Raw genomic sequence first — 26,568 nt, 5'->3', positions numbered from 1 at the left:
TCCGATGAATTTTGGGTATACGATAAATCGCACAAATCTAAGGGCTGTCAATTCGACTACATACCTAGGAATTACAATTACGAGCAACTTAAATTGGAAAGACCACATAGATAATATTGTGAGGAAGGCGAAAGTACGCTTTGTTGGCAGAACACTTACAGGACGGCACAAACCCACTAAAGTGACAGCCTACATTACTCTTGTCCGTCCTCTGCTGGGATACTGCTGCTCGGTATGGGATCCTTACCAGGTAGGATTGACGGAGGAAATCGAAAAAGTACAAAGAAGGGCAGCTCGTTTCGTGTTATCGCGCAATAGGGGTGAGAGTGTCACTAATATCATACGCGAGTTGGGGTGGCGGCGAGATCTATTTACGAAATTTCAATCACCAACTTTCTCTTCCGAATGCGAAAATATTTTGTTGAAACCCACCTACCTAGGGGGAAATGATCATCATAATAAAATAACAGAAATCAGAGTTCGAACGGGAAGATTCAGATGTTCCATTTTCCCACGCGCTATTCGAGAGTGGAATGGTAGAGAAGTAGTATGAAAATGCTTCGATGAACCCTCTGCCAGACACTTAAGTGATAATTGCAGAGTAAGAATGTAGATGTAGAACATCAAAGAAATATTTTCAAGCTTGAAATACACCTACCACACACGATAGGTTAAAGATATCCTTCGGGATTCGGCGCAATCAGCATTTTGTCTCATTTTAAAGGGAGCAAAATCACGACTCGCCGGTCGAACTACACGCCTCCAGTTAGGTACTTTCAAGTTTATGTTTGTTTAACCCACTGAAGACATTTACTGTAGTTTCATTTGCCGCTGTGAGCAATGATTTGTCGCGAGGTACTTCGCCAGGACTTAATTTCTAAAAACGCACAAACCGTATAACCCCGCCCCTCCCCAGCAACAAAAAACACAAATTTCTAGTTTTGAAAAGTTGTGATAAAACATTGAATGACAAATCGTTTGTTATAGAATAACGTTGTGAAAACCACAATTTTTAAAGCACGATAAAGTAGCAATGGGCGTACTGTACACACACACACACACACACACACACACACACACACACACACACACAGAAAGAGAGAGAGAGAGAGAGAGAGAGTACCTCGATCACGCCCCTGCCCATCACATCACGTTGGTCACCCATTGCCTCGTTCATTGGTGCCGGCGCAGCAGCAAATTATAGTTACGTTCCAATTTCATACACGTGTGCTATTTTAAATCTCCGGTGCCCGAAAGCTGTTCCGACTGAAATAACCCTTGCACATCACTCCAAACGTCCAGTGTATATAGTTCCCTTCACAACGTTCGCTCGGAAATGGGTTGAGAAAGGATTGCATTTACTGACAGCAACAATTCCTGTCAGGTGTGAAACCGGATTGCCACTGACAATATGTGACACTCATGTCCGGCCCCTCTCGATTAGAAACTTTCTAAAACCACTGTTCTTATTGCGTGTTTCATGGCTGAATGCGATGCACCATTTGTTATAGACCCATTAGAAAGTTAGCGTTGATACAACTACAAATCGGCCAACTTTGTTCACGTCGAAACACGATACCTGCTTTCTGACATTTCGTACCGTCTTCATGTCTGCCCATTGTAATGCTCTGATTCCGGCTGATATACCTGAGGTTACAAAAGTGATGTGACAGCGATATGCACATACAGGGTGTTTCAAAAATGACCGGTATATTTGAAACGGCAATAAAAACTAAACGAGCAGCGATAGAAATACACCGTTTGTTGCAATATGCTTGGGACAACAGTACATTTTCAGGCGGACAAACTTTCGAAATTACAGTAGTTACAATCTTCAACAACAGATGGTGCTGCAAGTGATGTGAAAGATATAGCAACAAGACGAAGTTTTCAACGGAGGTTTAATGTAACCAAAGGACAGAAAAGCGATACAATAAAGGATCTGTTTGAAAAATTTCAACGGACTGGGAACGTGACGGATGAACGTGCTGGAAAGGTAGGGCGACCGCGTACGGCAACCACAGAGGGCAACGCGCAACTAGTGCAGCAGGTGATCCAACAGCGGCCTCGGGTTTCCGTTGCCGTGTTGCAGCTGCGGTCCAAATGACGCCAACGTCCACGTATCGTCTCATGCGCCAGAGTTTACACCTCTATCCATACAAAATTCAAACGCGGCAACCCCTCAGCGCCGCTACCATTGCTGCACGAGAGACATTCGCTAACGATATAGTGCACAGGATTGATGACGGCGATATGCATGTGGGCAGCATTTGGTTTACTGACGAAGCTTATTTTTACCTGGACGGCTTCGTCAGTAAACAGAACTGGCGCATATGGGGAACCGAAAAGCCCCATGTTGCAGTCCCATCGTCCCTGCATCCTCAAAAAGTACTGGTCTGGGCCGCCATGTCTTCCAAAGGAATCATTGGCCCATTTTTCAGATCCGAAACGATTACTGCATCACGCTATCTGGACATTCGTCGTGAATTTTTGTCGGTACAAACTGCCTTAGACGACACTGCGAACACCTCGTGGTTTATGCAAGATGGTGCCCGGCCACATCGCACGGCCGACGTCTTTAATTTCCTGAATGAATATTTCGATGATCGTGTGATTGCTTTGGGCTATCCGAAACATACAGGAGGCGGCGTGGATTGGCCTCCCTATTCGCCAGACATGAACCCCTGTGACTTCTTTCTGTGGGGACACTTGAAAGACCAGGTGTACCGCCAGAATCCAGAAACAATTGAACAGCTGAAGCAGTACATCTCATCTGCATGTGAAGCCATTCCGCCAGACACGTTGTCAAAGGTTTAGGGTAATTTCATTCAGAGACTACGCCATATTATTGCTACGCATGGTGGATATGTGGAAAATATCGTACTATAGAGTTTCCCAGACCGCAGCGCCATCTGTTGTTGAAAATTGTAACTACTGTAATTTCGAAAGTTTGTCTGCCTGAAAATGTACTCTTGTCCCAAGCATATTGCAACAAACGGTGTATTTCTGTCGCTGCTCGTTTAGTTTTTATTGCCGTTTCAAATATACCGGTCATTTTTGAAACACCCTGTATATGGGTGCCGGTAGTATTGTGTACAGAAGGTATAAAAGGGCAGTGCATTGGGGGGGCGTGGCCGAGCGGTTCTAGGCGCTTCAGTCTGGAACCGAGCGACCGCTACGGTCGCAGGTTCGGATCCTTCCTCGGGCATGGCTGTGTGTGATGTCCTTAGGTTATTTAGGTTTAAGTAGTTCTAAGTTCTAGGGGACTGATGACCTCAGATATTAAGTCTCATAGTGCTCAGAGCCAACTGAACCATTTAAGCTATTGGGGGGCTGTCATTTGTACTAAGGCGAGTCATGTGAAAAGGTGTCCAACGTGATTATGACAGCACGTCAGGAATTAACAGACTATGAAAGCGGAATGGCAGATGGAGTTAGACGCATGAGACATCTGATTTCGGAAATCGCCAAGGAATTCACTACTCCGAGATATACACTGTCAAGATTGTGCCGAGAATACCAAATTTCAGGCACCTCTCACCACGGTCAACGCAGTAGCCGACAGCCGTCACTTATTTACCGAAAGCAGCCCCGTTTGCTTGGACTTGTCAGTGCTAACAGACAAGCAGCGCTGCGTGAAATAACAGCAGAAATCAATGTGGGACGTACAACGAACGAATCGCTTAGGACAGTGCGTCGAATTCTGGCGTTCATTGGCTATGGCAGCAGACGACCGACGCGAGTGCCTTTGCTAACAGCACAACATCGCCACCCAGAACGGCCGACAAGAGCCCCATCGAACATTTGTGGGACGTAATCGAGGGATCAGTTCATGCACAGAATACTGTACCGGCAACATTTTCGCAGTTATGGACGCAGTAGAGACAGCTTGGCTCAGTATTTCTGCAGAGGACTTCCAACAGCTTCTAGAGCCCGTGCCACGTAGAGTTGCTGCACCATGCTGGGTGTGGTGTCACCGCCAGGCACCACACTTGCTAGGTGGTAGCTTTAAATCGGCCGCGGTCCATTAGTACATGTCGGACCCGCGTGTCGCCACTGACAGTGATCGCAGACCGAGCGCCACCACACGGCAGGTCTCGAGAGACTGACTAGCACTCGCCCCAGTTGTACGACGACTTTGCTAGCGACTACACTGACGAAGCCTTTCTCTCATTTGCCGAGAGACAGTTAGAATAGCCTTCTGCTAAGTCCATGTCTACGACCTAGCAAGGCGCCATTAACCATTTCAAGATAGTCTCACTTGTATCATCAAGAATGCTGTATACAAATGATGGAATAAAGTTAAGTATTATAGCCGCTACGTACTTTTCTTTATAGCATTCATTACGTATCCTGTTTCAGACATCACTCCATCCTTCGTGAGTTAGCGCGTGCATCTTGGCCGCCTCTTTCAATTAGTGTACGTAGTGTTGGCAAGTCTGCCGACACTACACTGGGCACGACACGATATTAGCCTTTTGTCAACTCAGTGTGAATATAGTCAATTAATAACAAAAACTAGCCACCAAATGTCGCATAAGCACCACTTGACTACCATGTCTTGCGTCATCACTGGAGAATTACATGACCGCTTGACACCAGTTCTACACCATCTCAAGACTTCAGAAAGATCACTGTGCTTTTTTGAGGCGTTAATAATTTTTTATCTGGTGAACTTACACTACTGGCCATAAAATTTGCTACACCAAGAAGAAATGCAGATGATAAACGGGTATTCATTGAACAAAGATATTATACTAGAACTGACATGTGATTACATTTCCACGCAATTTGGGTGCGTAGATCTTGAGAAATCAGTACCCAGAACAACCACCTCTGACCGTAACAACGGCCTCGATACACCTGGGCATTGAGTCAAACAGAGCTCGGATGGTGTGTACAGGTACAGTTGCCCATGCAGCTTCAACACGATACTACAGTTCATCATGAGTAGTGACTGGCATATTCTGACGAGCCAGTTGCTAGGCCACCACTGAGCAGACGTTTTCAATTGGTGAGAGATCTGGAGAATGTGCTAGCCAGGGCAGCAGTCGAACATTTTCTGTATCCAGAAAGGCCCGTACAGGACCTGCAACATGCGGTCGTGCATTATCCTGCTGAAATGTAGGGTTTCGTAGGGATAGAATGAAGGGTAGAGCCACGGGTCGTAACAGATCTGAAATGTAACGTCCACTGTTGAAAGTGCCGTCAATGCCAGCAAGAGGTGACTGAGACGTGTAACCATTGGCACCCCATACCATCACGCCGGCTGATACGCCAGTATGGCGGTGACGAATACACGCTTCCAAAGTGCGTTCACCGCGATGTCGCCAAACACGGATGCGACCACCATGATGCTGTAAACAGAACCTGGACTCATCCGAAAAAGTGACGTTTTGCCATTCGTGCACACAGGTTGGTCGTTGAGTACACCATCGCAGCCGCTCCTGTCTGTCATGCAGCGTCAAAAGTAACTCCAAGCTGATAGTCCATGCTGCTGCAAACGTCGTCGAACTGTTTGTGCAGATGGTTGTTGTGTTGCAAACGTCCCCATCAGTAGACTCAGGGATCGAGACGTGGCTGCACGATCCGTTATAGCCATGCGGATAAGAAGCCTGTCATCTCAACTGCTAGCGATACGAGGCCGTTGGGATCCAGCACGGCGTTCCGTATTACCCTCCTGAACGCACTGATTCTGTGGTGTCACCGCCAGACACCACACTTGCTAGGTGGTAGCTTAAATCGGCCGCGGTCCATTAGTACATGTCGGACCCGCGTGTCGCCACTGTCAGGACCGCAGACCGAGCGCCACCACAAGGCAGGTCTCGAGAGACGTACTAGCACTCGCCCCAGTTGTACGACGACGTTGCTAGCGACTACACTGACGAAGCCTTTCTCTCATTTGCCGAGAGACAGTTAGAATAGCCTTCAGCAAGTCCATGGCTACGACCTAGCAAGGCGCCATTAGTTACTTCATGAATCTAAAGAGTCATCAAGAATGCTGTATACCAAAGGACGATATAAAAGTTAAGTGTTCTAGTAGCTACGTTCTTTTCTTTATCACATTCATCACGTATCCTGTTCCAGACTTCGCGCCAGTCGGCGTGTGTGTACGTGTGCCCTTTCGGCTACCCGTCTCTGTGGACTGGCTGCCTTGTCAGTCCACCACATTGGCGACGAGTCTAAAAAGGGACTTTAGCGTTCGTATTGCACTAATTTGCTTGTGTCATGGCTTCGCCACATTCTCCAGATGTACTGTCCGAATTTTATCGCTTGCAGAATCAGCAGACGCAGGCCTTATTGGATGCCCTTGGACAGCTCGTCCAGGGTCAACGTGCACTGCACCCCGATGCGGCCGCCGCCGCTTCATCGCTACCGCAGCCACAAAACGCAGTTGTACCGTCCTTCCGTAATTTTGATTCAACCCAAGAAACGTGGACGGAATGGTCGCGACAATTTGGATTTCATCTCGCCGCCTACAGAATTCAAGGTAATGAGCGGCAGCCGTTTTTGCTTTCGTGTGTAGGTGTGTCCACCTACCGTGTGATAGTGAAATTGTTTCCCCGGCGCGACGTAGCAACTCTGTCATATGACGAAATTTTGTCTGCTTTAGATGCCTATTTCAAAGAAACAGTAAATGTCGTTGCAAAAAGGTGAAATTGTTTCCCCGGCGCGACGTAGCAACTCTGTCATACGACGAAATTTTGTCTGCTTTAGATGCCTATTTCAAAGAAACAGTAAATGTCGTTGCAAAAAGGTATGCGTTCTTTCGTACAAAACGTACGGCCGGTCAGACTAATAGGGAGTGGGTTGCAACTTTGCAAGGACTTACTAGGGAGTGTACATTTGAATGTGACTGTGGCCTCCCTTATTCAGATACTATGGTGCGTGATGCAATAGCACAGAACGTTTCTGATGTACGCATACGGGAACAGATTTTGAAACTAGTTAATCCCTCCCTTCAACAAGTGATAGACATATTAGATAGGCAAGACACACTTGACTTTGCTCAGGACTCATTTGAAACTTCGCCAGCTGTGTGTCACATTACCCGTCCTGCCGGGCGCGCTGCACGGAACGCTAACCTGCCCTCGCGCACGTCCGCGCAGCCACGTGTCCCGCGCAAGCAAGCAAATGCAATGAAATCATGCCCGCGGTGTGCAACTAGACATTCGCGTGAGAACTGCCCGTCACGACAAACTATTTGCTTTTACTGTCATAAGAAAGGACATGTTCAAAGTGTTTGCCAGGAAAAGCTCAGATCAGACAATCACAACCATTCCAGGCCCTTTGCTTCGCGCCGGAATCGAACCAAGGACACTCAGGCTCGTGAACCTTTGCCCATGGACATTCATGTCGTTCATGCCACTCCGCCCAGTGTTCCTCTCGCCAACAGTGACTGTGTTCGTCCCACAAAAAGTGTGCGTCGACGTCGTCAGAAATCCCGTAAAGTCGCAAGTGCTTCTGTACCTGTATCCGTTCACGTTGCACAAAACAGTCGCTCTTGTCGTCAGCAGGACAATAAACTTTTTGTAGATTTGGACTTTGCCGGACAAGTGATACCGTTCCAGCTCGATACCGGAGCTGCAGTTTCATTGCTCAATCACGCCACGTACAAACAACTGGGCGCACCTCCATTGCGTGCAGCAAATGTTCAGCTCACGAGTTATTCCGGACAAGCTATCCCCGTATTAGGACAGTGCACTCTTCTTGCAACATACAAGGGACAAACAAAACTTGTGTCTTTTTACGTTCTTCGTTCTTCTTCGGCAGTGAACTTGTTTGGTTTAGATTTATTTCAGTTGTTTAACTTGTCTATAGTAAATCAGGTCCTATCAGTGAATGAGACTGTGCCTTCAGACAGTGTTTCTCGTCTGTGTGACGCATTTGCAGACATTTTTGCACCGGGCCTTGGTTGCGCTAAGAACTATGAAGCACATTTGGAACTGAAAGTCAATGCGCAACCGCAATTTTTAAGAGCGCGCAATGTTCCCCACGCATTGCGTGCTGAGGTCGCCAACCGCTACGATGTCTTGTCTTGGTCCACTGCTCAGCACGGCAACGCTGCTGTGTTGTCCCGTTTGCCTGTTGCTCAGGATAAAGCATTCGATTCTTCCGAACTTGCTTGCATGTTCATTGATGCGGAAACCGATGATGTGGTCGAATCGTTTCCGATTGTTTTTCGTCGTGTAGCTGCAGCCACAGCAGCTGACCCTGTCCTTGCTGCTGTTTTGCGTTTTGTTGCTACGCAATGGCCCTTGTCAAAGTCGCGGATCACGGATCCGTTGGTTCGCCGATTTTTTGCTCACAAGGAGAGACTTTTTGTACGACGCGGTGTTTTGTTGTTGCGTTCTGATAATGATCAGTCTGGGGTCGTGGTCCCACGTTCGTTACAGTTCTCTGTCTTAAAGCTTCTCCACCAAGGACATTGGGGTATAGTGCGTACGAAACAACTTGCTCGTCAGCACTGTACTTGGTTCGGAATCGATGCTGCGATTACGAATATGTGCTCTTCTTGCATGGAGTGTGCCGAACAACAATCCGCGCCGCCGCGAAACTTCTTTGCATGGCCGAAAGCCACTTCCCCTTGGCACCGCTTGCACATCGATTTTGCTGGTCCATTCTGGAATGCTCGATGGTTGGTTGTGGTCGATGCTTTCAGTAATTTTCCTTTTGTTGTCTGGATGTCTTCCACGACGTCTTCTGCCACAATCCAAGCGTTGTCTGCTATCTTTTGCATTGAAGGTCTTCCGCAGACTATTGTTTCCGACAATGGCCCACAATTCATGTCCGCAGACTTTCAGTCATTCTGCAAGGCCTATGGTATTCAACATCTGACATCCGCGCCGTTTTCGCCTCAGTCAAACGGTGCCGCTGAACGATTGGTCCGGACTTTCAAGTCACAGATGTTGAAGTTGAAAGAGCGCATTCTCGGGAGGACGCGTTATTGCTCTTTTTGTCTTCGTATCGCTCTCAGCCCCGCGATGGTCGCTCGCCGGCTGAGTTGCTCCATGGTCGTCCTCATCGAACCTTGATGTCTTTGCTGCATCCGCCGCATCAGGTTCCTGTGCAGCGGCAGACTCCTGCTTTTGCTCCTGGCGACGTTGTCTTCTATTGCAACTATCGAGGTTCACGGCGTTGGCTCGCAGGGCGCATTCTTCGCTGCCTCGGCCGCGCGATGTATTTGGTTTTGGGGGCCTCTGGTGAGGTGCGTCGGCATCTCAATCAGCTGCGCCTCTGTCGTCGCCTGTGTTCTGCCGCTCCCCGTCTGCTTTCAGCGACGGTGCCGTCCGGTCAGCGCCCTGGGGACCCATCTACTGGCTCGCCTCATCCTCAGGTGTTACCGACGCTGCCTTCCCTATTGCCTAGTGGCGACATGCCGCCGCCGCCGCCGCCTGTTCTCCCGCCGGTGCCGCCCGCAGTGGACGCTTCGCTGCAGCCGCCCAGCGCCTCCCTGGGTCACGCGCCGCCGATCGCTTCCCGTGACCAGCTGTCCTCCGCCATGGAACTCTTGCCCGCTCCGGCCCAGATGTCGTCATCGCGCGTCGGATCCCCCGACGCAATGGAGGTCGACCCTTCGGCCCCTCCTGTCTCATTACGGGCGCATACACCGCATGTTGATGTGCACCCTGGACTAGGTTTTCAGGCGTTTCCTAGCTCCCCTCGGACCGAATGGCAGGGTGCGGGTGGCACAGCCTCGCCTGTTGTTAGGCTCCCCACCCCATCGCATACGTCAACATGGGGTCCTCCCCACGGCGGGCGGAAGCCTTATCACACGGCCGTCCGCCGATTTGCGGGGGAGGAATGTGGTGTCACCGCCAGACACCACACTTGCTAGGTGGTAGCTTAAATCGGCCGCGGTCCATTAGTACATGTCGGACTCGCGTGTCGCCACTGTCAGGATCGCAGACCGAGCGCCACCACAAGGCAGGTCTCGAGAGACGTACTAGCACTCGCCCCAGTTGTACGACGACGTTGCTAGCGACTACACTGACGAAGCCTTTCTCTCATTTGCCGAGAGAAGTTAGAATAGCCTTCAGCAAGTCCATGGCTACGACCTAGCAAGGCGCCATTAGTTACTTCATGAATCTAAAGAGTCTCACTTGTATCATCAAGAATGCTGCATATCAAAGGACGATATAAAAGTTAAGTCTTCTAGTAGCTACGTTCTTTTCTTTATCACATTCATCACGTATCCTGTTCCAGACTTCGCGCCAGTCGGCGTGTGTGTACGTGTGCCCTTTCGGCTACCCGTCTCTGTGGACTGGCTGCCTTGTCAGTCCACTACAGATTCCATATTCTGCTAACAGTCATTGGATCTCGACCAACGCGAGCAGCAATGTCGCGATACAATAAACCGCAATCGCGATAGGCTACAATCCGACCTTTATCAAAGTCGGAAACGTGATGGTACGCATTTCTCCTCCTTGCACGAGGCATAACAATAACGTTTCACCAGGCAACGCGGGTCAACTGCTGTTTGTGTATGAGAAATCGGTTGGAAAGTTTCCTCATGTCAGCTAATAGTAGGTGTCGCCACCGGCGCCAGCCTTGCGTGAATGCTCTGCATATCACAGCATCTTCTTCCTGTCGGTTAAATTTCGCGTCTGTAGCACGTCATCTTGGTGGTGTAGCAATTTTAATGGCCAGTAGTGTATGTTTGCCATCTTTCGAACAAGCAACAAGTGCTCTGTGGAGTTTTTTTTTTTTTTTTGCTTGGCGTATTTTGATTAAATACACATGTAATACAGTGTGAGTTATTATTGATCTGGGGTATTCGTTTATTACGGTCCGATCGGTCGCGATGTGAAAATCACACTGAAAATCCGATGAAGGTTTCCACAGATATGTTGGTCAGTGTCTGGAGTACGAGGTGTGGCTAGAAAAAAACCGGACTAGTACTGGTGAAACAATAAAACGAATGCAATAAGGCTCAAAGTCGCGTGGCCTGTCACGTGACTCTCGCTCCGCCTACTGCTCGAGTTTCATCTGCCTCCTGCACTCAGTCTGCCCGTGGCGTCTGTTTTAAGTAGTTGACGTTTTGTCTGTGCGTCGGAAAATGTTGAGTGTACAGAAAGATCAGCGTGTTAACATCAAATTTTGTTTCAAACTAGGAAAATCTGCAAGTGAAACGTTTGTAATGTTACAACAAGTGTACGGCGATGATTGTTTATCGCGAACACAAGTGTTTGAGTGGTTTAAACGATTTAAAGATGGCCGCGAAGACACCAGTGATGACACTCGCACTGGCAGACCATTGTCAGCAAAAACTGATGCAAACATTGAAAAAATCGGTAAACTTGTTCGACAAGATCGCCGTTTAACAATCAGAGCAGTGTCTGAGTTAACAGGAGTTGACAAGGAAAGTGTTATGATCTTGTCGAACAAGTTTACCGATTTTTTCAATGTTTGCATCAGTTTTTGCTGACAATGGTCTGCCAGTGCGAGTGTCATCACTGGTGTCTTCGCGGCCATCTTTAAATCGTTTAAACCACTCAAACACTTGTGTTCGCGATAAACAATCATCGCCGTACACTTGTTGTAACATTACAAACGTTTCACTTGCAGATTTTCCTAGTTTGAAACAAAATTTGATGTTAACACGCTGTTCTTTCTGTAGACTCAACATTTTCCGACGCACAGACAAAACGTCAACTACTTAAAACAGACGCCACGGGCAGACTGAGTGCAGGAGGCAGATGAAACTCGAGCAGTAGGCGGAGCGAGAGTCACGTGACAGGCCACGCGACTTTCAGCCTTATTGCATTCGTTTTATTGTTTCACAAGTACTAGTCCGGTTTTTTTCTAGCCACACCTCGTATGACGTAGATCACGTCACGTAGCTCTTTTCATTTCTGAGTGCGCAGTGAACACGTAAAGATGCCCTCCCGCCAAGTATGAGTGCCTGCTGAGAGATTTCATGCAGTTCACACAACGTAATTGTAATGCATTCCTTTCTTCATGACAACTCTTGACACTGCAGGGGCACTGAAGCTCCTGCAGCGTTTTCGGTGGCAAGTGTTTGATCATACACCATGCAACACGGATTTGGCTCCCTCTGAGTTTCATGTCAGCTCACATAAACGTTTTGGGATAGACAACGAGCAGTAGACCAGCGTAGAGAATTGGCGAAAAGCGCAGGTGGCTACCTTGCGCAACGAGGGTTTTGGAAAGTTGGTGCTACGTTGTGGAAAATGTCTATGTCGGAGCGGCGACTTTGTAGGGAAGCAACTGGAAGGTGTAGCTAACTGTTGCAAATAAAACATTTTTGATTTTCACTGTGGCTTTCATTTCGCGACCGAACGGACCTTAATGTAACGAATAGCTCTAGTACTATGGCTATAGCTGAACGATGGCACGGAACAGATTTATATTTTCTTGAAACGTGCGCCTTACTCACGTATGTAGCTGGGAAGAGCACCATACAGGCGTTGACGGCGCCCACCACAAACTGCGTCATAGCTATGGGGCTCATCACATCGTCGAGCAGGTGGACCAGCCTGCAACATTGAGAGCCTTATAGTACGCTATCTAGATCTTTCATCAGGCACAACTGCAAAGCAGACGCGAATATTATTTTAGAAAAACATGATTTGCATGAAATCGTCCGTCAGCAAAAGCTAAGTGTCAAGTCACGAGAACAAGTACCACCTCCGCACTTTTACTACAATAGCGCCTCCAATTACAGGAAACCAGCCAAGAAATGCAGGATGATAGAATTTCATAGAAGTGATCACCATCTCCTGAGCGACAGAGCTTTTGTGTGCGCTGTTAACTTTGTTGTACAAGCAACTTATAAACCACGGTAATAAACAAGAAAAGACGATCAAAGCATTCACCAAACAGTGAAAATAAAGTGCATTGGTACTTTTTATCTTCACTTCTAGATGTCAAGTCCTCATTTGCACGTACATTTCTCCACTTACTGCCTAGCTTCCGAGTCAGTTGTTGAGGTAAAATATTGCCTGACGTTCTTCAACGACAGTCATATCTGTCTTTGTTTTTTTTTTCTCCAGTCTGAAGCAGAATTTCCATGACAATGTATGCTATTTTGCCCATTCGTTCCGAAAACGTTATACTACAATTACGCGAAACTCATAAGCTTACTATTTTTCTTTTGGTGATTCTCTTCTTCCAAAACCGGGGATCGAGTTAATTAATTATTATTTCAAGTATGTGTCTTGTATTTGTACACTATCTGCCTCAGTTTCACCAGCAAAACTCTTAACTATGATACCGGAACACAAATTATTTAAAAACGACATTGGAATACTTGTAGTTATCTCACAGTGTGAATGAGGAAGATCCAGGTCAGAGATCATCTTCCGAAACCTCATACAACGACGGCAGGCCACCAACTCCGGTGGTCTCTTTCCCCTGGGGAGAGTCGGAGACTGTATGAGTCAGATGAGGACTTAACTGGCGGCGGGAGATGACCCCACTACGACAGGTAGCTTCGAGAGAGTACGCCATCCGACAGTACGGTGGAGTTAGGCGATCTGTAGGCGGTCCCCGTAGCTTTACTTGTTTTGCCTTAACCTAAATAGTAATACATAATTTGTTGCGCCTGCTTTGCCTACAACAGTAGGTTATTTGTATTTCCTTCTATTTTTATCTTTATGTTGTCGAATTCTTAAACTGTTACTTTCAGATCTCGACTAATTAGCACAATATCCAGAGGCGAAAATGAAGATAAGTGATACTGACTGGACGCAACAGTAGTTGCTCGGTGCTTTTTAGGGTTGCTCAATAAGAGTTTTGTGGGCAGTTCCTTTTCTCCCGTTTCTTCCTCCGGATCATTCTATGCAATACATCGAAGTTTATCAGTCATCAGCTCTAAAGGCTAAGATATTCTTTTCATCTTCAGGTTCATTTTCTGTATCTTCACACTTCTTTAACGATTTTTTCAAATTTTCGATTTATTCTACTTCTGCTCCTTTCGTCCAGTATTTTGCCTTAAAATGATGTGTACCCAACCTTTCCCCTCAACGATTTTCTTCTTCCTATCCAACTGAGCACTTGCCTTTCGTAAACTGTTTGTCATAGTAACTCGTGATTTGTTTTTCAAAAATGGCTCTGAGCACTATGGGACTTAACTTCTGAGGTCATCAGCCCCCTAGAACTTAGAACTACTTAAACCTAACTAACCTAAGGACATCACACACACCCATGCCCGAGGCAGGATTCGAACCTGCGACGGTAGCGGTCGCGCTGTTCCAGACTGTAGCGCCTAGAACAGCTCAGCCACTCCGGCCGGCGATTTGTTTTTATGTGTGTCAACCTCATTCTAGTAACATCCATCTTTGCGGTTTCCTGGCATGCATATCAACTCAGCATGTCAAGGGCGGCACGCTTAGAGCACAGTAAGCAAGCCACTTGGGAATGGCCAGCAGGTCGTCGCACCAAATAAACACAGGCATGGTGCTGGCAAGACTCACTCACATGTACTGACCAGACTTTGCCCACCTATGTTGCTGCAGCATACCTTAACATACACTGATAGGCAGAACATTATGAGCACCGACCTACTATCGATATAAACCGGTCCAAGCGACAGCAGCGTCACATTGCCAGGAATGACTGCTGGTCAGACACACGTGCGTTGCACCTAGTGTCAGTGAGAGTGCTGTCCATGTGTAAAACGGAGAAGGCGCTCGATGTGTCTGAGTTTGACCGAGAGCAGGATTGTGATGGCCTGGAGGCTCGACACGAGCATTTCGGAAACTGCACGACTTGTCGGGTGGTCGAGGAGTGCTCTGGTGAGTGTCTTCAACACTTGGCGAAACCAAGGTGAAACCACATCCAGACTTCGTGGGGTTTGGTGGCCACCCCTCGTTGCAGGTGTCACAAGTCGTACACTGGGCAGACTGGTGAAACTGGACAGGTGGCTAACTGTGGCGGAACTAACATCAGACTTTAATGCTGGGCAGAATACAAGTGAGTCCGAACACACAGTGCACCGAATACTCAAAGTGATGTTAACATCACGACATGGATAGCTGTGACTAAAATGGGCACGTGACCATAGGGTACTGCCGCAGTGGTAGAGCATTGCATGATTTGATGAATCCCGATACCTTCTTCATCAAGCCGATGAGAGGGTGCGAATGCGTCATCTTCCAAAGGAACAGCTCTTTGACACCTGCACTTTTGGACAAAGGCGAGATGGTGGCAGCTCCATTATGTTATTGGAACATTCACATGGGCATTCATGAGTCCAGTGGAGCTCGTGCAAGGCATCATGATGGCCAAGGAGTATCGTACACTGGTTGCAGTGGCATTTTTCAGCAAGGTAATGCGCCATACCACAAGACCAGGAGTATGATGGAGTGATTCGAGGAACACAGTAGCGAGTCGCAATTGATGTGCTGGTCCTTTGACCGGGGAGGTCTGATCCTGATCCAACACATTAGCTGGGATGTGATTGACCGTGGCGTCAGATTCATCGTCCCTCTCCCCAGAATTGATGGAAATTAGGTGACTTGTGTGTGCAGATGTGGTGCCAACTGCCTCCAGTGACCTACCAAGGCCTCGTTACTTCCATTTCACGACACGTTGCCGTCATTATCCATATCAAAGATGGACATAATGGCTGTTAGCAAGGTGGTCATAATATTCCGGCTGATCAGTATACATAGGTGGTCCCCTGCCGAACTCACACCATTGCGCTTACTTAGACACTACAAAACTACCCCACCACCATTGTTCCCATCAGCCAACCTCCTTGGGTGCAACACTGCATACGCTCTCAATCCAATATGAGGCGATCATTTCCCCATCCTCCTCATATTTCCGTGCATCCAAAAATAAAAAAGCCCAAGAGTAATATCCTCAATCCCCATGCCACTAATATACACTATGTGATCAAAAGTATATGGACACCTAGCTGAAAATGACTTACAAGTTCGTGGCGCCCTCCATCGGTAATGCTGGAATTCAATATGGTGTTGGCCCACCCTTAGCCTTGATGACAGCTTTCACTCTCGCAAGCATTCGTTCAATCGGGTGCTGGAAAGTTTTTTGGGGAATGGCAGCCCATTCTTCAGGGAGTGCTGCACTGAGGAGAGGTATCGATGTCGGTCGGTGAGGCCTGGCACGAAGTCGGCGTTTCAAATGGTTCAAATGGCTCTGAGCACTATGGGACTTAACTTCTGTGGTCATCAGTCCCCTAGAACTTATAACTACTTAAACCTAACTAACCTAAGGACATCACACACATCCATGCCCGAGGCAGGATTCGAAACTGCGACTGTAGCGGTCGCGCGGTTCCAGACTATAGCGACTAGAACCGCTCGGCCACTCTGGCCGGCTCGGCGTTTCAAACCATCCCAAAGGTGTTCTATAGGATTCAGGTCAGGACTCTGTGCAGGCCAGTCCATTACAGGGATGTTATTGTCGTGTAACTACTCCGCCACGGGCCGTGCGTTATGAAAAGCTGCTCAATAGTGTTGAAAGATGCAACCGCCATCCCCGAATTGCTCTTCAACAGTGGGAAGCAATAAGGTGCTTAAAACATCAATGTAGGCCTGTGCTGTGATAGTGCGACGCAAAACAAGGGGTGCAAGCCCCCTCCATGAAAAACACGACCACACCATAACACCACCGCCTCCGAATTTTATTGTTGCCCTACACACGCTGGCATATGACGTTCACCGGGTATTCGCCATACCCACACCCTGACATCGGATCGCCACATTGTGTACCGTGATTCGTCACTCCACACAACGTATGCCCACTGTTCAATAGTCCAACGTCTACGCTTCTTACACCAAGCGAGGCGTCTTTGGCATTTACCGGCATGATGTGTGGCCTATGAGCAACTGCTCGACCATGAAGTCCAAGTTTTCTCACCTCCCGCCTATCTGTAATGGTACTTGCAGTGGATCCTGATGCAATTTGGAATTCCTGCGTGATGGCCTAGACCCTCTTCAATTGTCGGTGGTCTCTGTAAGTCAACGGACGAGGTCGACCTGTAAGCTTTTGTGCTGTACGTGTCCCTTCACGATCCACTTCACTCACACCGAAGACAGTGGACATAGGAATGTTTAGGAGTGTGGAAATCTCACGTACAATGACACAAGTGACACCCAATCACCTGACCACGTTCGAAGTCCGTGAGTTCCGCGGAGCGTCCCACGATGTCTAATGACTACTGAGGTCGCTGATATGGCGTGCCTGGCATTAGGTGGCAGCACAATCCACCTAATATGAACAGCGTGTGTTTTTGAGGGTGTCGGGATACTTTTGATAACATAGTGTACATGGTGGCCATAATTAAAGTTATGATTTCCAAACCTTGTAGAAAGAGAATCAATGCTCAGAAGGATATCAGATTTGAACAACAGGAGGAAACGCCATGGAAAAAATTAACGAAAATTTTACCAATAGATGTCGCTGTAACGTAGATGGAGTCTGCTGCAAATTGACAGATGAATCACAATGAGACGGCTGTGAATAGAGCTGCACATTATACTATACTGTTCAATATGCATGACTGCACAAGTTGGGCAGTCAGTAGTAGTGGCACTGTTAATCAGGTGATCCATTCCACCAAGGCGATGTGGTACCACTTCGAATTAGAAAAATCTGTTTTTAATTGCCCTGAGGCCGGAAACCGCATAAAAAGCAAAAAGACATCGGTTTCTAATTCTCGTGAGACTGGCGGAAGATATGTTCAATATGCTGTCCACCGCTTTCTGCCACAAGTTGCAATGAGAAACAGCATGTTCCATAAGATATCAGAGCGTCTTGGGGCTCACATTCAAAACGGTACGATCGTAATTTGATCACTGAACACAACATCGTTCAGTTAACCCCACAGCCAGAAGTCACACAGATTAAGATCAGGTGCTCTGGACGGCCTGGCTGTAGAGAAATGACGGCTGACAATTCTACATTACTGGCCATTAAAATTGCTACACTACGAAGATGACGTTCTACAGACGCGAAATTTAACCGACAGGAAGTGTGGTGTCACCGCCAGACACCACACTTGCTCGGTGGTAGCTTAAATCGGCCGCGGTCCATTAGTACATGTCGGACCCGCGTGTCGCCACTGTCAGGATCGCAGACCGAGCGCCACCACAAGGCAGGTCTCGAGAGACGGACTAGCACTCGCCCCAGTTGTACGACGACGTTGCTAGCGACTACACTGACTACGCCTTTCTCTCATTTGCCGAGAGACAGTTAGAATAGCCTTCAGCTAAGTTAATGGCTACGACCTAGCAAGGCGCCATTAACCATTTGTAACGTTGCATGTACCTCAAGACAGAGTCTCACTTGTATAATCCAGAATGCTGTATACCAAAGGACAATATAAAAGTTAAGTGTTCTAGTAGCTACGTTCTTTTCTTTATCACATTCATTACGAATCCTGTTCCAGACTTAACGCCAGACGGCGTGAGTTGACGCGTGCCCTTTCGGCTACTTCACTGTGGACTGGCTGCCTTAACAGTCCACTACATTGGCGACGAGTCTCAAAAGGGACTTTAGCGCTCGTCTTGTATTAATTTGCTTGTGTCATGGCTTCGCCACATTCTCCAGATGTACTGTCCGAATTTTATCGCTTGCAGAATCAGCAGACGCAGGCGTTATTGGATGCCCTTGGATAGCTCGTCCAGGGTCAACGTGCGCTGCAACACGATGCGGCCGCCGCCGCTTCATCGCTACCGCAGCCACACCATGCTGTTGCACCTCAATTTAGGCCCTACGAGGCGGCCAACGAGACGTGGCCGGAATGGTCCCGACAATTTGGATTTCATCTCGCCGCCTACGGAATTCAAGGTAATGAGCGGCAGCCGTTTTTGCTTTCGTGTGTAGGTGTGTCCACCTACCATGTGATAGTGAAATTGTTTCCCCGGCGCGACGTAGCAACTCTGTCATACGAAGAAATTTTGTCTGCATTAGATGCCTATTTCAAGGAAACAGTCAATGTCGTTGCAAAAAGGTATGCGTTCTTTCGTACAAAACGTACGGCCGGTCAGACTAATAGGGAGTGGGTTGCAACATTGCAAGGACTTACTAGGGAGTGTGCATTTGAATGTGACTGTGGACTCCCTTATTCAGATACTATGGTGCGTGATGCAATAGCACAGAACGTTTCTGATGTTCGCATACGGGAACAGATTTTGAAACTAGTCAATCCCTCCCTGCAACAAGTGATAGACATATTGGATAGGCAAGACACACTTGACTTTGCTCAGGAATCATTTGAAACTTCGCCAGCAGTGTGTCACATTAACCGGCCCGCCGGGCCCGCTGCACGGAACGCTAACCTGCCCTCGCGCACGTCCGCGCAGCTACAGCCTAGCTCGCAAACACGTGTGCCGCGTAAGCATGCCAATGCAGTTCTAAAATCATGCCCGCGGTGTGCAACTCGACATTCGCGTGAGAATTGCCCATCACGCCAAGCTATTTGCTTTTTCTGTAATAAGAAAGGACATGTTCAAAGTGTTTGCCAGAAAAAGCTTAGATCGGACACTCACAACCATTCCAGGCCCTTTGCTTCGCACCGGAATCGAACCAAGACTACACGGGCTCGGGAACCTTCGCCCATGGACGTTCATGTAGTTAATACCACTCCGCCCAGTGTTCCTCTCGCTGACAGTGACTGTGTTCGTCCCACACAAGGTGTGCGTCGACGTCGACGGAAGTCCCGTCACGTCACGCGTGATTCTGTACCAGTATCTGTTCACGTTGCACAAAACAGTCGCTCTTGTCGTCAGCAGGACAATAAACTTTTTGTAGATTTGGACTTTTCCGGACAAGTGATACCATTCCAGCTCGATACCGGAGCTGCAGTTTCATTGCTCAATCACGCCACGTACAAACAACTGGGCGCACCACCGTTGCGTGCTGCACGTGTTCAGTTAAATAGTTATTCCGGACAAGCTATCCCTGTGTTAGGACAGTGCACTCTTCTTGCAACATACAAGGGACAAACAAAACTTGTGTCTTTTTACGTTCTTTGTTCTTCTTCGGCAGTGAACTTGTTTGGTTTAGATTTATTTCGGTTGTTTAACTTGTCTATAGTCAATCAGGTCCTATCAGTGAATCAGACTGTGCCTTCCGCCAGTGTTTCTAGTCTATGTGAAGAATTTGCAGACATTTTTGCACCGGGCCTTGGTTGCGCTAAGAACTATGCAGCACTTGTGGAACTGAAAGTAAACGCGCAACCGAAATTTTTCAGAGCGCGCAATGTTCCCCACGCATTGCGTTATGCCGTCGCCAACCGTTACGATATCTTGTATCGGTCCCCTGCTCAGCACGGAAACGCCGATGCGTTGTCCCGTTTGCCTGTTGCTGCGGATAAAACATTCGATTCTTCCGAACTTGCTTGCATGTTCATTGACTCGGAAACCGATGACGTGGTCGACTCGTTTCCGATTGATTTTCGTCGTGTAGCTACCGCCACAGCTGCTGACCCTGTCCTTGCTACTGTTTTGCGTTTTGTTGCTATGCAATGGCCCTTGTCGAAGTCACGGATCGAGGATCCGTTGGTTCGCCGATTTTTTGCTCACAAGGAGAGACTTTTTGTACGACGTGGTGTTTTGTTGTTGCGTTCTGATAATGATCAGTCCAGGGTCGTGGTCCCACGTTCGTTACAGTCCTCTGTCTTACGGATTCTTCACCAAGGACATTGGGGTATAGTGTGCACGAAACAACTTGTTCGTCAGCACTGTACTTGGTTCGGAATCGATGCTGCGATTACGAATATGTGCTCTTCTTGCATGGCATGTGCCGAACAGCAATCCGCACCGCCGCGGAAATTCTTTGCATGGCCGAAAGCCACTTCCCCTTGGCAACGCTTGCACATAGATTTTGCTGGTCCATTCTGGAATGCTCGATGGTTGGTTGTGGTCGATTCTTTCAGTAATTTTCCTTTTGTTGTCCGGATGTCTTCCACGACGTCCTCTGCCACCATCAAAGCGTTATCCGCTATTTTTTGCATTGAAGGTCTTCCACAGACTATTGTTTCCGACAATGGCCCACAATTCATGTCCGCAGAATTTCAGTCATTCTGCAAGGCCAATGGTATTCAACATCTGACATCCGCGCCGTTTTCGCCTCAGTCAAACGGTGCCGCTGAACGATTGGTCCGGACTTTCAAGTCACAGATGTTGAAGTTGAAAGAGTCACATTCTCGGGAGGACGCGTTATTGCTCTTTTTGTCTTCGTATCGCTCTCAGCCCCGCGATGGTCGCTCGCCGGCTGAGTTGCTCCATGGTCGTCCTCATCGAACCTTGATGTCTTTGCTGCATCCGCCGCATCCGGTTCCTGTGCAGCGGCAGACTCCTGCTTTTGCTCCAGGCGACGTTGTCTACTATCGCAACTTTCGCGGTTCCCGGCGTTGGCTCGCAGGGCGCATTCTTCGCTGCCTCGGCCGCGCGATGTATTTGGTTTTGGGGGCCTCTGGTGAGGTGCGTCGGCATCTCAATCAGCTGCGCCTCTGTCGTCGCACGGGTTCTGCCGCTCCCCGTCTGCTTTCAGCGACGGTGCCGTCCGGTCAGCGCCCTGGGGACCCATCTACTGGCTCGCCTCATCCCCAGGTGTTACCGACGATGCCTTCCATTTTGCCCCATGGCGTCGCGCCGCCGCCGCAGCCGCCGCCGGCGCCGCCCGCAGTGGACGCGTCGCTGCAGCCGCCAAGCTCCGCCCTGGGTCCCGCGCCGCCGATCGCTTCCCGTGACCAGCTGTCCTCCGCCATGGAACTCTTGCCCGCTCCGGCCCAGATGTCGTCATCGCGCGTCGGATCCCCCGACGCAATGGAGGTCGACCCTTCGGCCCCTCCTGTCTCATTACGGGCGCATACACCGCATGTTGAAGTGCACCCTGGACTAGGTTTTCAGGCGTTTCCTAGCTCCCCTCGGACCGAATGGCAGGGTGCGGGTGGCACGGCCTCGCCTGTTGTTAGGCTCCCCACCCCATCGCATACGTCAACATGGGGTCCTCCCCACGGCGGGCGGAAGCCTTATCACACGACCGTTCGCCGATTTGCGGGGGAGGAATGTGGTGTCACCGCCAGACACCACACTTGCTAGGTGGTAGCTTAAATCGGCCGCGGTCCATTAGTACATGTCGGACCCGCGTGTCGCCACTGTCAGGATCGCAGACCGAGCGCCACCACAAGGCAGGTCTCGAGAGACGGACTAGCACTCGTCCCAGTTGTACGACGACGTTGCTAGCGACTACACTGACTAAGCCTTTCTCTCATTTGCCGAGAGACAGTTAGAATAGCCTTCAGCTAAGTTAATGGCTACGACCTAGCAAGGCGCCATTAACCATTTGTAACGTTGCATGTACCTCAAGATAGAGTCTCACTTGTATAATCCAGAATGCTGTATACCAAAGGACAATATAAAAGTTAAGTGTTCTAGTAGCTACGTTCTTTTCTTTATCACATTCATTACGAATCCTGTTCCAGACTTAACGCCAGACGGCGTGAGTTGACGCGTGCCCTTTCGGCTACTTCACTGTGGACTGGCTGCCTTAACAGTCCACTACAGGAAGAAGATGCTGTGATATGCAAATGATTAGCTTTTCAGAGCATTCACATCAGGTTGGCGCCGGTGGCGATACCTACAACGTGCTGACATGAGGAAACTTTCCAACCGATTTCTCATACACAATCAGCAGCTGACCGGCGTTGCCTGGTGAAACATTGTTGTGATGCCTCGTGTAACGAGGAGAAATGCGTACCATCACGTTTCCGACTTTGATAAAGGTCGGATTGTAGCCTATCGCGATTGCGGTTTATCGTATCGCGACATTGCTGCTCGCGTTGGTCGAGATCCAATGACTGTTAGCAGAATATGGAATCAGTGGTTCAGGAGGGTAATACGGAACGCCGTGCTGGTTCCCAGCGGCCTCGTATCACAAGCAGTCGAGATGACAGGCTTCTTATCCGCATGACTGTAACGGATCGTGCAGCCACGTCTCTACCCCTGAGTCGAGAGATAGAGACGTTTGCAACACAACAACCATCTGCACGAACAGTTCGACGACGTTTGCAGCAGCATGGACTACAGCTCGGAGACCATGGCTGCGGTTACCCTTGACGCTGTATCACAGATAGGAGCGCCTGCGATGGTGTACTCAACGACGAACGTGGATGCACGAATGGCAAAACGTCATTCTGTTTACAGCATCATGATGGTCGCATCCGTGTTTGGCGACATCGCGGTGAACGCACATTAGAAGTGTGTATTCGTCATCGCCATACAGGCGTATCACCCGGCGTGATGGTATGGGGTGCCACTGGTTACACGTCTCGATCACCTCGTGTTCGCATTGACGGCACTTTGAACAGTGGACGTTACATTTCAGATGTGTTACGACCCGTGACTCTACCCTTCATTCGATCCCTGCGAAACCCTACATTTCAGCAGGATAATGCACGACTGCATGTTGCAGGTCGTGTACGGGCCTTTCTGGATACAGAAAATGTTCGACTGCTGCCCTGGCCAGCACATTCTCCAGATCTCTCACCAATTGAAAACGTCTGGTCAATGGTGGCCGAGCAACTGGCTCGTCACAATACGCCAGTCACTACTCTTGATGTACTGTGGTATGGTGTTGAAGCTGCATGCGCAGCTGTACCAGTGCACTCCATCCAAGCTCTGTTTGACTCAATGCCCAGGCGTATCAAGGCCATTATTACGGCCAGAGGTGATTGTTCTGGGTACTGATTTCTCAGGATGTATGCACCCAAATTGCGTGAAAATGTAATCAGATGTCAGTTCTAGTATAATATATTTGTCCAATGAATACCCGTTTATTATCTGCAGTTCTTCTTGGTGTAGCAATTTTAATGACCTGTAGTGTAGCATATCCTAAAAGCCTCTGCAGCAGCAGCTACACTGGCTGTGCAGTGTGTGGAGGAGCGCCATCTTGCATAACAATGATACTAGCCACACATCCGCGCTGTTGAAGGGCTGGAATGACGTTGGTGCTCAAAAGACTCTCATAGCATTTACCAGTGGCAGTACAGGTAACAGGACCCACAAGCTTAATCTCCACGAAAAATACGGCCCTACAATAAACGAAGTTGTCAACCCACACCACACAGTCACCTTCGCAGAATGAATTGGTACCGGCTGTTGTGCATGCGCATTTTCCGTTGCCCATTTTCTGCAGTTCTGCATTTTGACATGTCGCTGGAGATGGATATGATCTTCGTCTGCCCATAGAATGTTCCATGGCCGTTGACTGTCCACTTCCATGCAAACAAGAAATTCCAGATCGAATGTTTGTCGTGCTGTCAGGTCAACAGGAAGGAACTATTAAATATGGGTGATTTAGCATGGATAGCAATGCATGTATTTCGTAGGATTTTATGCACCGTGTTAGCAGACATGCCCATCGTTCTGGCAATTCCTTGTGCACTTCAAATTTTCACACCGTTCGACCCCTCCTGCAAAGCTGTGGCCACGTCTTCGACAGACGTCGGATCAATTGCTTTCCTCCCTCTTTCCACTCTGGACGGCAAAAGAACCTGTCTTGTCGAATTTTGCAGTCAGTTTCTCCACACCCTTATCAGACATTGGACCAATGCCTTTCTTCATACCCCCGAGCGCCCGGAACTTCTGCAGGGCTCCTTGCGCACAGGCATGGTTCTTGTAAAAATGGCGCCATCCTCCATGGAGACAGATATGTTGGGGATTTCGGACGCAAATTGAGAAACAGCCGTGTGTCGCGCGTCTGTTAGTGTGCGTATTCTGACGCTTTTCAGCGCAATCTATTGGTCAAATTTTCGTTACTTTTTTTTATTCCATGACATTTCCTCCTTTGTCATTAATGTACTGTTCAAATTTGACATCATTTTGAGCAGTGGTTCTCTTTCTACACCGTTTTGAACCTGTAATTTAATTATGGACGTCCTATACAGGGTGGTCTATTGATAGTGACCGGGCTAAATATCTCACGAAATAAGCATGAAACTAAGAAACTACAAGGAACGAAAATCGTCTAGCTTGAAGGGGGAAACCAGATGGCGCTATATGGTTGGTCCGCTAGATGGCGCTGCCATAGGTCAAGCGGATATCAACTGCTTTTTAAAAAAATAGGAACCCCCATTTCTTTATTACATATTCGTGTAGTACGTAAAGAAATATGAATGTTTTAGTTGTACCACTTTTTTCTCTTTGTGATAGATGGCGCTGTAATAGTCACAAACGTATAAGTACGTGGTATCACGTAACATTCCGCCAGTGCAGACGGTATTTGCTTTGTGATACATTACCCATGTTAAAATGGACCGTTTACCAATTGCGGAAAAGGTCGATATCGTGTTGATGTATGGCTATTGTGATCAAGATGCCCAACGGGCGTGTGCTATGTATGCCGCTCCGTATCCTGGACGACATCATCCTAGTGTCCGGACCGTTCGCCGGATAATTACGTTATTTAAGGAAACAGGAAGTGTTCAGCGACATGTGAAACGTCAACCACGACCTGCAACAAATGATGATGCCCAAGTAGGTGTTTTAGCTGCTGTCGCGGCTAATCCGCCCATCAGCAGTAGACAAATTGCGCGAGAATCGGGAAACTCAAAAACGTCGGTGTTGAGAATGCTACATCAACATCGATTGCACCCGTACCGTATTTCTATGCACCAGGAATTGCATGGCGACGACTTTGAACGTCGTGCACAGTTCTGCCACTGGGCACAAGAGAAATTACGGGACGATGACAGATTTTTTGCACGCGTTCTATTTAGCGACGAAGCGCCATTCACCAACAGCGATAACGTAAACCGGCATAATATGCACTATTGGGCAACGGAATATCCACGATAGCTTCGACAAGTGGAACATCACCGAAATTGGCGGGTTAATGTATGGTGCGGCATTATGGGAGGAAGGATAATTGGCCCCCATTTTATCGATGGCAATCTAAATGGTGCAATGTATGCTGATTTCCTACGTAATGTTCTACCGATGTTACTACAAGATGTTTCACTGCATGACAGAATGGCAATGTACTTTCAACATGATGGATGTCCGGCACATAGTTCGCGTGTGATTCAAGCGGTATTGAATAGCATATTTCATGACAGGTGGATTGGTCGTGGAAGCACCATACCATGGCCTGCACGTTCACCGGATCTGACGCCTCCGAATTTCTTTCTGTGGGGAAAGTTGAAGGATATTTGCTATCGTGATCCACCGACAACGCCTGACAACATGCGTCAGCGCATTGTCAATGCATGTGCGAACATTACGAAAGGCGAACTACTCGCTGTTGAGAGGAATGTCGTTACACGTATTGCCAAATGCATTGACGCTGACGCACATTATTTTGAGCGTTTATTGCATTAATGTAGTATTTACAGGTAATCACGCTGTAACAGCTTGCGTTCTCAGAAATGATAAGTTCACAAAGGTCCATGTATCACATTGGAACAACCGAAATAAAATGTTCAAACGTACCTACGTTCTGTATTTTAATTTAAAAAACCTACCTGTTACCAACTGTTCGTCTAAAATTGTGAGCCATATATTTGTGACTGTTACAGCGCCATCTATTACAAAGCGAAAAAAGTGGTCCAACAGAAACATTCATATTTCT

General features: G+C 48.2%; 1 protein-coding gene across 1 annotated transcript in view; it reads right to left on the bottom strand.

The window, feature by feature from the left end:
• The window catches only part of LOC126260316 (odorant receptor Or1-like), a 69,686-nt gene that overhangs the window by 20,735 nt on the left and 22,383 nt on the right, over positions 1 to 26,568 (bottom strand). The window contains exon 3 of the mRNA XM_049957641.1: positions 12,401 to 12,500. Coding sequence (XP_049813598.1) covers positions 12,401 to 12,500 — 100 coding nt within the window. The remainder of the gene's footprint in view (positions 1 to 12,400; positions 12,501 to 26,568) is intronic.

The sequence above is a fragment of the Schistocerca nitens genome, chromosome 5, assembly GCF_023898315.1.
Source record: "Schistocerca nitens isolate TAMUIC-IGC-003100 chromosome 5, iqSchNite1.1, whole genome shotgun sequence".
Classification (NCBI taxonomy): Eukaryota; Metazoa; Arthropoda; class Insecta; order Orthoptera; family Acrididae; genus Schistocerca; species Schistocerca nitens.
Note: the sequence above shows the minus strand (reverse complement) of the source record. Positions and strands in the feature narration are given on the sequence as shown.